At 47.9% G+C, this 13,205-nt stretch overlaps 1 protein-coding gene across 1 annotated transcript in view; it reads left to right on the top strand.

Moving 5' to 3' along the window:
• Positions 1-1,695: 1,695 nt before the first annotated feature.
• GNB5 (G protein subunit beta 5) overlaps positions 1,696-13,205 on the top strand; it is a 37,173-nt gene continuing 25,663 nt past the window's right edge. The window contains exons 1-2 of the mRNA XM_074366134.1: positions 1,696-2,002; positions 11,203-11,339. Coding sequence (XP_074222235.1) covers positions 1,891-2,002; positions 11,203-11,339 — 249 coding nt within the window. The 5' untranslated portion in view covers positions 1,696-1,890. The remainder of the gene's footprint in view (positions 2,003-11,202; positions 11,340-13,205) is intronic.

The following is a 13,205-nucleotide window of genomic DNA, read 5'->3' as shown; positions in this document are numbered from 1 at the left end:
TATTCAAATGGACTCCTTTGGCTGAGGAGACATCCAAATGATTGAGGTTTAATTTTTAATTCAGGTGTTTGAGATTAGGTAGACACAGCCCCCAGTGGACACTTTTCATGGATAGGGGCACCCCTGTAACTCCACCACTGCTGAAACTTAGCAGATCTCAACTTTTCTGATGTCCACTTCCTCACTTACAAAAAGCAGTGAACACCGAAGTACAGGAAGGCACTTTGCAAACTTTGCCATCCATTAAAAAGTTAACATGGCCTCATCTCTAGGTGGTAAACTCTCCAGATGTTTAGGGAGGATGTGTGGGGATTATTTTACACAGAGAATCTTCAGAGGAGGGCACACACCAGTATGAAGAGCCACTCACCCCAGGTCTTCACAAACTGGCAGACCCTGAGGCAGGCTCACACATCTCACGGTGGGCCAAGAGGTGCCAGCCTGAGGAGGTGATGAGAGGATGCTGCCTTCCCCAGGCCTTCTGGGATGACCCTTGTGAGAAGCGTCCCCCATGACTTACTATCTCATTTAAATTACTTCGTGTGACTTGCTCAAGGGTCCCAGGCAGCCTTAATACTTTGCCATATGTGGCTCTGAATGCTCCATGGAGTCACTCCTGATGAGGACCCTATGAAGAAGGTGTTATCTTCATTTATGGATGAAGGGCCTGAAACACAGAGAAATTAAAGAAGCTACTCAAGGCCACACAGCACACAGGATTTACCCCCTAGGCAGTCTGATCTAGAGAGAGCCTGTGCTCTTAACTTTTTGCTCTAAGAACTCTGAAACTGTTTCTGAGAGTGTGAATCAAGCAAATCATTGAAATTGTCAGTGCCTCCATTTCCTTATTCGTAAAATGGAGGTGACAGTAGTACCCATTCAGGGTGACTGCTGTGAGTTGTTCATGTAAAGCACTTGGAACGGTGCCTGGCACTATAAGGGACTGGAAGGAGAGGATGCTGGAGTCAGCCACAAAGTCACCAAGCTTGCTTCCTTGAGGGAACCTGTAGCAACGCTTCATTCTAAGGTGGAAGTCACCTCAGGAGTGGCGTGTCTGTGATCACTGTGCACAGGCTCAGAAGCCCTGAGTTGGGCCCCTGTGTGCCCCCAGCCCCATCACTACTTGCTTTTGCTGTCCTCAAGCTAGGAACTTAATACCCAAGTGAATAAAAGAAAAGTAAGGGCAAAGACCTCAGAACCCAGAACTAGTTTTATTTTTGTATATTTAAGTCAACAATCAAGTAAAGTTTCCAGTTAGTTGTATGGGGAGCATCAGAGCTCCCAGGGATCAGGCCGGGTACCAGTGCCACGAGCCAGGCCCCCTTGTCTTCTCTCTCGTCCACTCTCTGCACGTAGAAGCCACTGGGCAAGCGCATCAAGTCGCAAGCAGGGGAGATCTGTGCGGGGGAGTGGGAGGAAGGGGTGATGGAAGGGCTGTATAGCTGGAATTTCACCAAACCTCCAGAGGCCGGGCAGTCCTGGGTTGGAATCCCAGCTCCTCCCTCACTAAGTGCGCGTTCTTCAGCAAGTCACCTATCATCTTCCAGCCTCGGTTTTCTCACCGGTAAAATGGGCACGACTGTCCCTGCGTCCCCAGGTGGCGTGCGCAGCGGCGCCAACGCGAGCCTACCTGGGGACACTGCGCGGGGGCGCGCACAGCGGCGCGGGCCGCGGAGGGGGCGCGGGTGCCCGCGGGCGCAGCCGGCGGAGGGGAGGTGATCGGCCGCCGCAGCCCGGCTCGCAGCGGCCCGCGTCAGCGCCGGAGGGCGGGGCGCGCTCGGGGAAACGGCTGGAGCTGCGCCGCCGGCGGCTGGGCGCCCGCTCGCTGGCTAGACCGTCGCCGCCCGCTAACTCGCATCCCTTTTCTCCCTGCCGCGTCCCCGCGCGAAGATGGCAGCCGACGGGCTGCACGAGAACGAGACGCTGGCGTCGCTCAAGAGCGAGGCCGAGAGCCTCAAGGGCAAACTGGAGGAGGAGCGGGCCAAGCTGCACGACGTGGAGCGTGAGTGCCGGCCGGGGCGGGGGCTGCGCGCAGGGAGGCGGGCGGAGGAAATGAGACCCACTCCTGCTCCCGGGAGGATGGAGGGGGGCGGCCTGGGCCCCGGGCCGGAACCAGGCCCACGCCACCGCCCTGGTTGAGGGCTCCGGTGCCCGGGCTCCAGATGAGGCGCGGGTAGCGGCCCGAGCCCCCGGATGCGCGGGTGGGGGCCCCTAGCCTCGCAGCGTCCCCGCCCGCTAGCGGAGGCCAGCCGGCCTCTGGGCGGGGGCGCCGGGTGGTAGCAGCATCCAGCTGCTTCCCTCCTGATGAAGGATCGTGGGACCGGTTACCGTCAAAACCTGCCTGGAGGGTGCAAACTGATCATATTCACGCCCTTCCCTAGCGGAGCGGGGTGGAGGGGGTTGCCAGTGGAGGCAAGCGCAGCGAGCCCTTGTGGACGCGGCCTAGGATAAACTCTTGTTTTACAATCATTCGACTTTCTCTATCACAGTTGTCTTTTCTTAGTTTTGCTTTTGCAGAGAATCAGATTCTGATTTAAAAGCTCACTTTTCCACTCTGTTCCCTCTTTTTGAAGGTGGAGAGCCAGATGAGGGGAAGGGAAGCAGAGGAGCTTACCAGACCCAAACAGTTAGTTCATTTAAGGCTGTTTAAGAAGCTTTTGGATGGATGCGGTGTGGTTGGCATGGAAGAGCAGTATCAATCGTAAATACATTTACATTCTTGACTACAACCATAATTCAGAACCAGCTCTGTGATTTTTATGGGTGTGCAACAAAATAGCCAGGCTACATGACTCTTGGTGGGATCAGCTGCCCTTTACTCTGTCAGATGTTCTGTCCTCAGCAGAGCTTGGGCTCACGCTAGGCTTGGGGAAGTGGCTTTATCTGCTTTCTTTTCAGCCCCTTGCTGAACACAGCCTCCCCACGGTGCCCGTAGGCACACCTATACGTTGTGCTTCTGCCATTCCTGTTGCTATTATCCCCTCTCCATCCTGTTTGGAAAAGAAAAATGGAGTTCATGCTACTAGATCCTTTAGCACCTGATTCCTTTCTTTGAAAAAAATCACTTGATAGAAACAGCTGACCTGAATCTCGAATGTGGTGTGCTTTTATAGGGCCCTCCTTTAAATAGGAGGCAGGCTAAGCCCTATATCATTTAGAAATGTGTTCAGCTACAATTAACTATAAACTCCAAATAAAGTAGTTAAGCAAATTGGGAGTTATTTTTCTTAACAAGAACAAGGGGAGGTGATCACCAGCTCTGATTCAGCTGCCAACATGCCTCCAGGAACCCACACTTTTTTCTCCACTACCTGAGAGCACTGGCATTTGCCCCATGGTGATAATATAATGGCCCCAGGCCAAACATCACCTCTGTATCCAGGGCTGGAAGAAGGGGGGACATGAGCACCAGCCTCTATTTCTCCTTCTTTTCAGGAAGGCCAAACTTATTTTCAAAACCTTCCTTTCTCCCCCAACAGATTTCTGCTTGCACTTCATTGGCCAGAACTAAGGCACATGGCTAAGGCAAGGGAGGCTGAGAAAGGGAGAAGTGAGCTGGGCACGTTACCAGCCCTAAAGTTGGGTTCTGTTACCAGAGAAGAAGTAGGGGATGGATGATGGTCTGCCCCATTGCCCTTTGCAAATTCCCACACCCTGCAGACAACAGCGCTGGTGCTGTAAGCAGCATATTGGTGCCTCTCAGGTGGGTCATCTGATTTCTCCATTTTACAGATGAGGAAACTGAGGCACAGAGAGGTGAAAGGATCCCAGTTAGTAAGTAGTGGAACCAGGATTCCAGCCCAGCCTCACTTCAGCTTTTTTGCCAAAACTCTTAGTGCTCTATGCAGAGGGTGGTCTCCAGAAACTCTACTGAAGAGTACAGGCTGCCCACTGGGATATTTTTCAGTCTTTTCTGTGAATTGGTAAATTGCCTTAAGGCACAGAGATAGTCAAGTGCCACTTTCCAACAGGGAACCCATGTCCTGCCAAGAATGCAGTACCCTCAGAGGCCAGGGCCAGATTTTGGACCCACAGTGGGAGGATTTATCCCCACCTGCATATGTCAGAATTTTGGAGTTAAAAAGCCCAGAAGTCACTTGGTCATGGTGTCCTTTATTTTTTCTGCACTTCTGGATCACTTCTCTTCCACTCTCATATAAAACCCTGCTCCTTTGAGGCTCCAACCATTCAATGATCTCCCTTTCCCCTCCACTGCCCCCACCCTACTCCATACTGCTGTGTCCTGAACCCCCTACTCGCCCCCATCCAGGCTCCTTATTTCTTAAGGACTTTGGCACATGGCTTAAGCCTTCCTTTTGGCCCTAAGCCCTGTCCCATCTCTGATGCCTTCAGGTCCACAAGGGTGACCCTCATAGGAGGCTGGCCTCTCCATCCATCATAGCCCCCTGGGATCACGGAAGCACTGAGCACCTCTCCTCCTCTGAGCACAGTCTGTCCCACCGAGATCCGTGGTCTCGGATCACTGGGCTGTTCTCTCTTCCAGTCTCCCAGCCTCTTCCTGAGCGTGTGTGTTTTTGCATTTTGGTGTCATTATATTATAGGTGGCCCTGTAGCCCCTACCCCAGTTGGGAAACCTCTTTAGGCTGCAAGCTAAGGTGACCAAGTCATCCTGGTGGATCCAGGACTCTTCAGTTTTAAAACGGAAAGCCTTGCATTCCAGGAAGCCCTTTGGTCCTGGGCAAACCGGGACAGTTGGTCAGCCTTCTGTTAGCTCTGACTTGCCTAAATTCTTGACTTAAAAAAGTCAACACAACAAAATCACAGAGCATAAACTTGGAGGAAAGTGAACTTAACTGAACCCCAGACTCTCACTTCTTCAGCTCCCATCCCTTTGACCCTCAGTCCAGTGTCCATCCTGTTGGGCCCTCATCCCCATGTCAGATCCTGGGCCGGCATTAACAGCAGGAAGGGCATTTATGGTGGCCTAGGGGAAGGCAGCCTACATCAAACTCCGCAGCCCCCACCCCGAGTCCCTGCTCTGCCTTCCCCTCCCTCCCCCAGCGCTTCCTGCTTCTCAGCACCTGTTCCCCTCATTGCCTTCTGCTTACTTTCTACCGTGGGTAGGCGCTCCCTTGCTTGACTCTAAGGCATTTTAGAACCATCAGGTGACAGCTTGTATTCGTTTCCTGTTGCTCTTGTACAAATTCCACAGAGTGGCTTAAAGCAACATAAATGTATTCTCCCACAGTTCTGGAGGGGGGAGGTCTAAAATGGGTCAGAAGGGCTGCATTCCTTCTGGGGACTTTATGGGAGAGTCCATTCCTTGTCTTGCCCAGCTGCTGGAGGTTGCCTGCAATCCTTGGCTCATGGCCTCGCATCACTCCAACCTCATTTCTGACATCACACCGCTTTCTTTGACTTTGAGCCCCCTGCCTCCCTCCTGTAAGGATCCTTATAATTAATTACATTGGGCCCTCCTGCATAATCTGGGATAATCTTCCCGTCTCAAGGTCCTTAACTTTATCCCATCTTCAAAGTCCCTTTTGCCACTAAGGTAACATATTTACAGGTTCTGGGAATTAGGATGTGGACATCTTGCGGCCGGGGGCGGGGGGTGCTATTACACACCTCTTAAAACTAGAGGAGTCCCCTGTTTCAGCCTCAGCCTTGAGGCTCAGAAAGTTTTCTTCTCCCAGCAACTCTACCCTTTTCCTTATGGGTGAGGAAGCAGCTGAGATCCAAGGAAGGGTTAAAGGATTTCCCAGAGGTTATGCAGCTACTCTGAGGGAGAAGGGGCAATAGTCACCAGGCTCCTCACTGTGCTGGGCCATCTCTTAGAGAGCTGAGATTCACATTAGACAGGGAAAAAACGTGTGTGTGTGTGTGTGTGTGTGAGAAAATATGTCAACATTAAGTAAAAAAACCCAAAATGTCCCACAGTGTATATAACATGACCTCATTAAACGAGATGCTTATGTGTGTGTGTGCTACATCTGGGAAACCTGTTACCTCTAGAGAGGAGAGTCGGGGGGACGTAGAGATACTTTTCATTCTATAGCCATCTGTGCATTTACTGCTTTCATGTAAATACTGGAGTGGGAGTCAAGAAGAAAGGGAGAGAGTTCAACTTTAAAGAGTTCTAAACTTGAAATTAAACTGCTAAATGATCGGGTATCCAGGCTGAGAACAGGCAGCAGGAGGGAGGCCGTGTTCCTTTCAGACAACATGTGTGACCACCTGGTGGGCCTGTGTGGGGGCTTCATCCAGGGTCCCAGCTCCTTTGGGGAATGTTCTATTCTTGTCTAGGAACAGAGCAACTCGAAGAAGATTTATGTTATTTCTGTAGGCACAAATCTAGACAAAATATGGGAAATCACAGGTTTTATCATCCAATGCTATTCACTTCTCTATCTGTTCTCAGTGTGACTTTCTAAAAGGTTTTATTCTCAGGGGCTTTATGGCTGGAGTCTTGGACTATTCTGATTTTATGGTGTAGGGAGAAATTTAGAAAAATCAAATTTCTGGATTAGTCTGAAGCAAAGATGTTGATTCACTTTTTCTGCATTCTAAGGAAATATGCTGCGGGTCCAGAGGCTTGTAGACGTGAATTTCCCAGCAGAGCAGTCTCCTTCCAGCTGCTCTTCTGCATGTGGCTTGCCGTGTCAGAAAGAGCAGAAAGCAGACTTGCCTTTCATTTCCTCTCTCCTTCTCCTTGCTCTGCATTCATAGTTACACAGAGCCAGCTAATGCAAGTGGCTCTAGAAACTGTCCCAGTAAAGTGATGTCCACTGTAGCAGATTCAGGCGTGCAGACAAACAAGTCCTCCGTGACCCTGCCACCCAGAGGTAGCCACTTTCAATATTTTGATGTATTTCAGAGCTTCTCTGCTCATGTTTGTGTCTGTATTTATAAGCGTACTTGGGACTGTACTAGGTATAGTTTGAGTCTGGTTTTAATTTAACCCAATGGATTGAATAGCTCATTGTGTCATTTTACAGTTCTTTTTAATGTCAGTATTTAAAAATTATGATTTGGAACCATGTAGTACTCCATCATAAAGGCTGCACCATAACTGAACCCTTGCAACTTTTAATTTGGGAGTTCAGGGTAGGTTTTTTCGGTTTGTGGCTAATATACGGTATGGGGGCAATTCAAAAATCTCTGACAAGTACAGGTGAGGTCACGTGATGGTAAATATTTTTCCATCCATCCAGCTGTTTGAGGCTTCTGTATACATCCCACCCCATTCTACCTTGGAGTAGAATCAGACAGAATGAGTTTTTAAAAATTAGCTTTGGAGAATTTTTCCTCCTTGATTCCTTTGCTCTTCTACCAAATAGTGGCCATCACAAGACTGTATGTTGGTGCAAAATTTAGAAGGTTATTCAAGTTCATTTTCAAAACAGTTCTGTTTTCCTGTTTAAAACCTCTCACTTGTTTTGAACTTGTGTCTGTGTTTGCAGTCGATTTCACAGTGTTCATTGTCAGGGAGATTTTAGAGCCTTTTGCTGCTGGGGTCGTTATTTCACAGCCTCTGGAACACTGGGAATGGCACTGTTGTGTATTTTCACTTTCTGAATTTTCATGGCCTGAATTCATGGGTATTAACCTGCATGTTCTACATTTTACTTTAGGTTCCTGTGTGCTCTGATCATAAAATAAATAACAAAGCTATTCCCTGAAAGTTGAGAGGAAGCCACATCGTGATGAAAAGTTCATGTTTGCCTGAAGCCAGAATTATAGATTATTTCCAAGATCCCATCCAGATAAACCTTTCACACCTTCATTTTACAGAGGAAGGCACAGGCTCAGAGGAGACATTTGTTTACCTCTAATTTATATCAGTCCTGCCCTCCCCTCAGGCCTCATTGTCCTTTCCCGAGAAGTGACAGGGCTGGGGCCCCACACTTGCTGGCCTGCACACTTGCTGTTTGGACCTGCGGGCCTGTGGACGAGAAGCGTGCTGAGCTGATGTGCCTCTGAGCCCAGCTGCTCCCTCGACCATCCACCAGCTTGGCTCTGCTCTGTCTAGTTTCTAGATTGGCTTCTAGTAAGATTTTATCTATGAGAGAAAGTAGAAGAGGGCAGGGCCCAGGGTGGGACCCAGTGGGGAGGAGCTTGTGCAACTCAGAAATTTGAAAACCACTGATCCACAGACTGCCTGACCCCAGGCCCCAGGCATTGTGGGTTCAGCCCTGCACAGGGACAGTGCTCCCACCTGCTTGTTGAGACAGTAGGACCCTCTCTGGCTCTAACTTTGCACCCCTCTCCCAGCCAGCTGGTGCCGAGCCAGGACGAAGGCAGGTTTCTTAACAACTGGTCTAACTGAGCCATTGCTCTGCCTACATCAGGAAGTGTGGGGGATCCAAGGTTGGGGTGTCTCCTTGACCAGGAAGCCATTGTCACTGCCTCACCTTGTCGTTGATTTTCTGAAGAATCAAAGCCACCTGCCCAGAGTTGACCCCATGGTGGGAGGAATCTGTCTGTTCTTAGAGGTCCAGGTGGGTGTGCATAAGGTCCTTAGCCTCTCTCAGCCTGTTTCCTTTTCTGTAGAAATGAGGATAAAGCCTGTGACCTCAGGCTGAGTGTAAAGCTCTCCGCCCAGGACCTGTCACGCAGGAGACATGACGTGAATGGTGGGTAATGGCAGCGTGCCCTGAAAGCCTTTAAAGATGTGCTTTCCCTTTGATTGAGCAATGCCACGAGTTGGAATTTATCTAAGGAGTATCACAGAGGCCGCAGAGCATAGTAAGTATCCACTGGTAGGGAATTCTTAGATAACGGTATATCCATACAGTGGAATGTTCTGCAGCCATTAAAAATAACAGATAATTACATTTGACATGGGAAGACACCCATAAACATATCAGGTAAAAAAACAGGTCCCCAAAATTGTATGTGGAGTGTAACTGGCTGATACACATACACACATACATGCCAAGAAGCGGTCTGGAAGAATATATATCAAATTTGGGAATTGCTTGGCAGCTGAAGCAGAGATGATGGATTAGAAATACGGAAAGATACAGAAAAAGAAGGGAAAGCAGCTTAAAAGTTACGTTAGCCCACCAAAACCAGCTGCTTAGTTAGGATTGCTGCATTTGATTGAACTTTAATAATCACTGAGCATTTACCTTATGCTTTCAATAAATATCTACTGGGTACCCACAGTGTGCCACGCTGAAGAATAATAGCTAACACTCCTCGGGTGCTCCCTTTGTGCCAGGCGTTGATGCTCATCCCAACAACCCTGCGCGGGAAGCCAGGTGGCGGGGAGGCTGGCGGAGGCGCAGCTGGTGTGCGGCTGCGCGGGGCTGGGACCCGCCGGCTCCGGACGCTCCGCTCCGGTTATGCTCCAAGGAGATCCAACGAGGCAGCACCCCCTCCTCCTGCCACTTACCTTCTGGTGGGGTTTCTTAAACGGTTATCATTATATTCTAGGAAGTTCTTATTATAGAAAGCAGCTGCTTGTGCTCATCGTTTCTTTTTTTTTTTTTTTTTTAAAGAAAGACAAAGTTAAGTCCTGAAGGGGTAGTTCATCAGAAGGCAAAGGAGAAACCACATCGACCCTGAACTGAACTCCCACAAATGATTTACAGAACCTATTAAGCTTGTTTCCAGTTTTTTTGTTTTTCTTTTTATTTCCTGGTATTTCAACTTAAAAAAAAACTCTTTAATTCAGCAGATGTGAGACTGGGCTGATAGAAGCAGGATAGAGTGGGTTGGGAGTGAATCTGCATATGGGGAAAGAAAATGCAGTGAGAAAAAATAATTAATAGTTGGGATGTGTTCAAATTCGCATTGTGTAAGGAGGCCCTATTTTGGTTGGCAAGTCATCTTTTTTTTTTTTTTTTTTGTAAGAGGGACGTGAAATAGCTATATAATGCTGAACTGGGGGGAGCAGCAGTAATACGGACATCAAGTTTCAAAGTGAAATACTATCTGGAATAGGGTCGCAGCTTGGAGCTGGTAAAGGCTTGTGAAAAAGGCCTATAAGAAACTAGAAAAATTCAGTCTGTTTTTAAATTTCATTCAGTGTGTTTTGTGAAGAATGTGTCCATAAAAGACTAATGTGCTGTTTGTGGCTATAAACAACTCAGTGTTTTCGCAGAAGCCATGGTGTAATAATTGCACGCTCGTGTAGCACTCTACAGTTTAGCAATCTTTTTTTTTTTTTTTACAGCTTTTTAACCTGTTCACTCTTTTGTTCTTTCCTTACAATGAAATGGGGCAACTGAAAGAAACCAAGACTTCTTGGAGGGGTGGCTGCTTCCGGAGGGGGTGGGGGGTGGGGTCAGGGAAGAACAGGAGCCTGCAGTAGACGTGCCCAGGATGGTGGGGGCCTGTTAGAAGGTCTCTGGAGCCTGCCTGATGGGGTCCCACTGAGCAAATCAGGGGCGAGTCGGACATCAAAATAAATAATAGGAAAGGATTGTGATCTCTTAAAGTGAGAATCCGTGAGCCCATATCGATGTAAATGAATGAATACATTAGGGAGGCAGGAACACTCCTCTTTACATTAGAAAGCCAATTTAAAAATGCAGAAGGAACGATGGAATTAGAAAAGTCACCACTTGCCAACCTCATAATAATTGGTTCAGGCAAGAATCATTAAAGGATGTTGAAAGTAGGGTATTCAGCTTTGATGAGTAACAAGATATTTAGCTTCTCTCCAAGTGCATCGCCACAAAGTACTTGTTCATGGCAAAAGGCAAAATAGTAACTGTGCAGTGGAGAACTCTGGAAGATGCCACCTTAACCAGATGATCAGAGTAAACATTGCTGATGATAGGACCGCCAGACAGCAGGTGCCTCCTGACAGGACAAGTGTGCAGGCAGGACCTCAGTGCTAGTCTGTGGTTTTCCTGCCAAACGTGCGTTACCCGAAGCATCAGACAAGCCCAGATTGGGGAACAAAATGACTGAAGACTAAAGAAAGTGACCACTGAATGTAACACGGGATCTTGGAATTTCTTTTGCTGTATAAGATATTGTGGGGACAATGGAGAGTGTCTCCATAAGGTCTAGAGATTGGACATAGTATTGTTTCAATGTCAGTTCTCTGACTTTGATCATTATAGTGTGGTAATGTAAGAGAGGCCCTTGTTTTTAGGAAATACACACTGAAGTGTTTGGAGAGAAGGAAGGGAGGATTTCTCAAGAAGGGGCACTGTTGTCACACTGTCTGTGTCTCAGAACCTGGTCCTCGGCCACAAGGTTGAGTGTGCCTTGTCCTTTTAGTGCACCAGGTGGCAGAGCGGGTGGAGGCCCTTGGACAGTTTGTCATGAAGACCAGAAGGACCCTCAAAGGCCACGGGAACAAGGTCCTGTGCATGGACTGGTGCAAGGACAAGAGGAGGATCGTGAGCTCGTCACAGGTACGTCACACCTGTCGGGTGGTGGTGGGCAAGTTTCTGATTTCAAAGCTGAGGGGAAAGAGAGTCACCCTTTCAAAAAAACCCTCTCTGAATGCTGAACATCATGACTGTGTATTCTCCAAAGGACACGAGTTAGCTGCATGAAGAATTCTCTGGCCCACTTGAGAACTAATTCACTAATTTGGGTAGATTTGGCATTGGTAATAACTGAAATTTATAAACTATATTTGACACACCATTTTTCAAAGTTATTTCTTCTTGAGCGTATTTCAGGGTCTTATTTGTGGGTGAAGCCATTATTTAAACAGCAGGGTTTTTTTTTTTCCTGCATTGAGGGCATAAGTGATTGAGAAGCTACTGTGGCTTCTTTCAGTTTAAGAGTTTAGCAGTTTTTATGCCTTAAAGGACAAATTTAAGATCTGTATTTTGTGAAGTATGATTTTTTTCATTCATTTTATATAGTTGACATAGTTTATTTTACATCTTATGTCTTAGTTAGCTACTGCTGTGTAAAAAATTACCCCCAAATTCAGCAACTTAAAGTAACAAATATTTAGTATCTTACATGGTTTCTGAGAGTCAGGGATCTGGAGCAGCTCAGCTGGGTGATTCTGCCTCAGGGTCTCTCATCAGATTGCAGTCAGGATGTTGATGGGGGATGCAGTGATCTGACAGCTTGGCTAAGGCAGAAACTCACCTCCAAAATGACTCATTCACATGACCATTGGCTGGAGGCCTTAGCTCCTCACCGTGTGGGCCTTTCCACTGGGCTGCTACCACATGGTAGCTGGCCTCCCCTAGAGCAAGAGGAGGAGACAGGCAGAAGCCGTGCTGTCTTTGATGCCCTCGCCTCAGAACTGACATCCCCTCCCTTCTGCCGTGTTCCACTGGTCACACAGACCAACCCTGATCTAATGAGGGAGGGGCCTGGACAAGGATATGTTTTTCAGGAGGCTGGCTACCAGTGCTTAGGGCTTTTTATGTCTCTTTTGATGTTACATGCATTGAACATGAAACCATAAACTGAAGTCATATGTTTTTACGGCCCCCAGCCTTTGCCTCTACCTTTAGTCTAGCCTTTTCAAAGGAGAATTTAGTTTTTATTTATAACCCTTTTAAGCATAAAAACTGTACATAGTCTAAGTAATCCATAAACCCTAATGTCTCTGTCAGTACTGTGTTTGATAGCACAGGTGTTACTAATCTCCTGTTATTACCTAAAAAATCATCTGTCACTTTGCACTTGCTTTTTTTATGGTCATAAAAATTTTAGTTTATTACTTATATATTTTACTGGAAAAGAGAACAAAGAAAAGGTTTTTACTCCTACCACCCTGTCACAGTCATTATTTTAGAGCATTTCTTTCTAGACTTTATTCAAATGCTCATTTCTACAAAGTGGTTGTTGAGATGTACATGTTGCTGCCCAGACTTTCAGACTTTTTTTTTTTATCCTTGGAAGGATACCGTATGTTGGATTTTCTGTTTCTCACGTACCACTCTTACTAGAGAGGCAGGGAGGGAGGGACGCTTGGGCCCTGCTGACTCACGCCATCCATCCACGTCTACTGCACAGAGACAGGAGAGGTGGGTGGGGTGTGGGAGGAAGGTGGAAAATAGCATGAGGGCTGCGGAGCAGACTTTAGTGACTCAGAGCAGCCCTTCTCCCTTAAATGGTGGCAGATTAATCCGCCTGACTGTGTGGGTTAGGGTTCGGGGTGGAGGCACAGTCTCTCCAGGTACGTAGGCCCTTGGTGTATCTGTCTGTGCTTGTGGAGGACGCTGCGTTTAGTTATGAGACTGATTTTTGCCTGTTGGTGCCTTGCTCTCTCCACAGCACACAGTGGGTGGGCGGTGGGCCCAGGC

The sequence above is a fragment of the Camelus bactrianus genome, chromosome 6 (genome assembly GCF_048773025.1).
Source record: "Camelus bactrianus isolate YW-2024 breed Bactrian camel chromosome 6, ASM4877302v1, whole genome shotgun sequence".
Lineage (NCBI taxonomy): Eukaryota > Metazoa > Chordata > Mammalia > Artiodactyla > Camelidae > Camelus > Camelus bactrianus.
The sequence above is the reverse complement of the archived record's forward strand: the minus strand, read 5'-3'. Positions and strand labels throughout refer to the sequence as shown.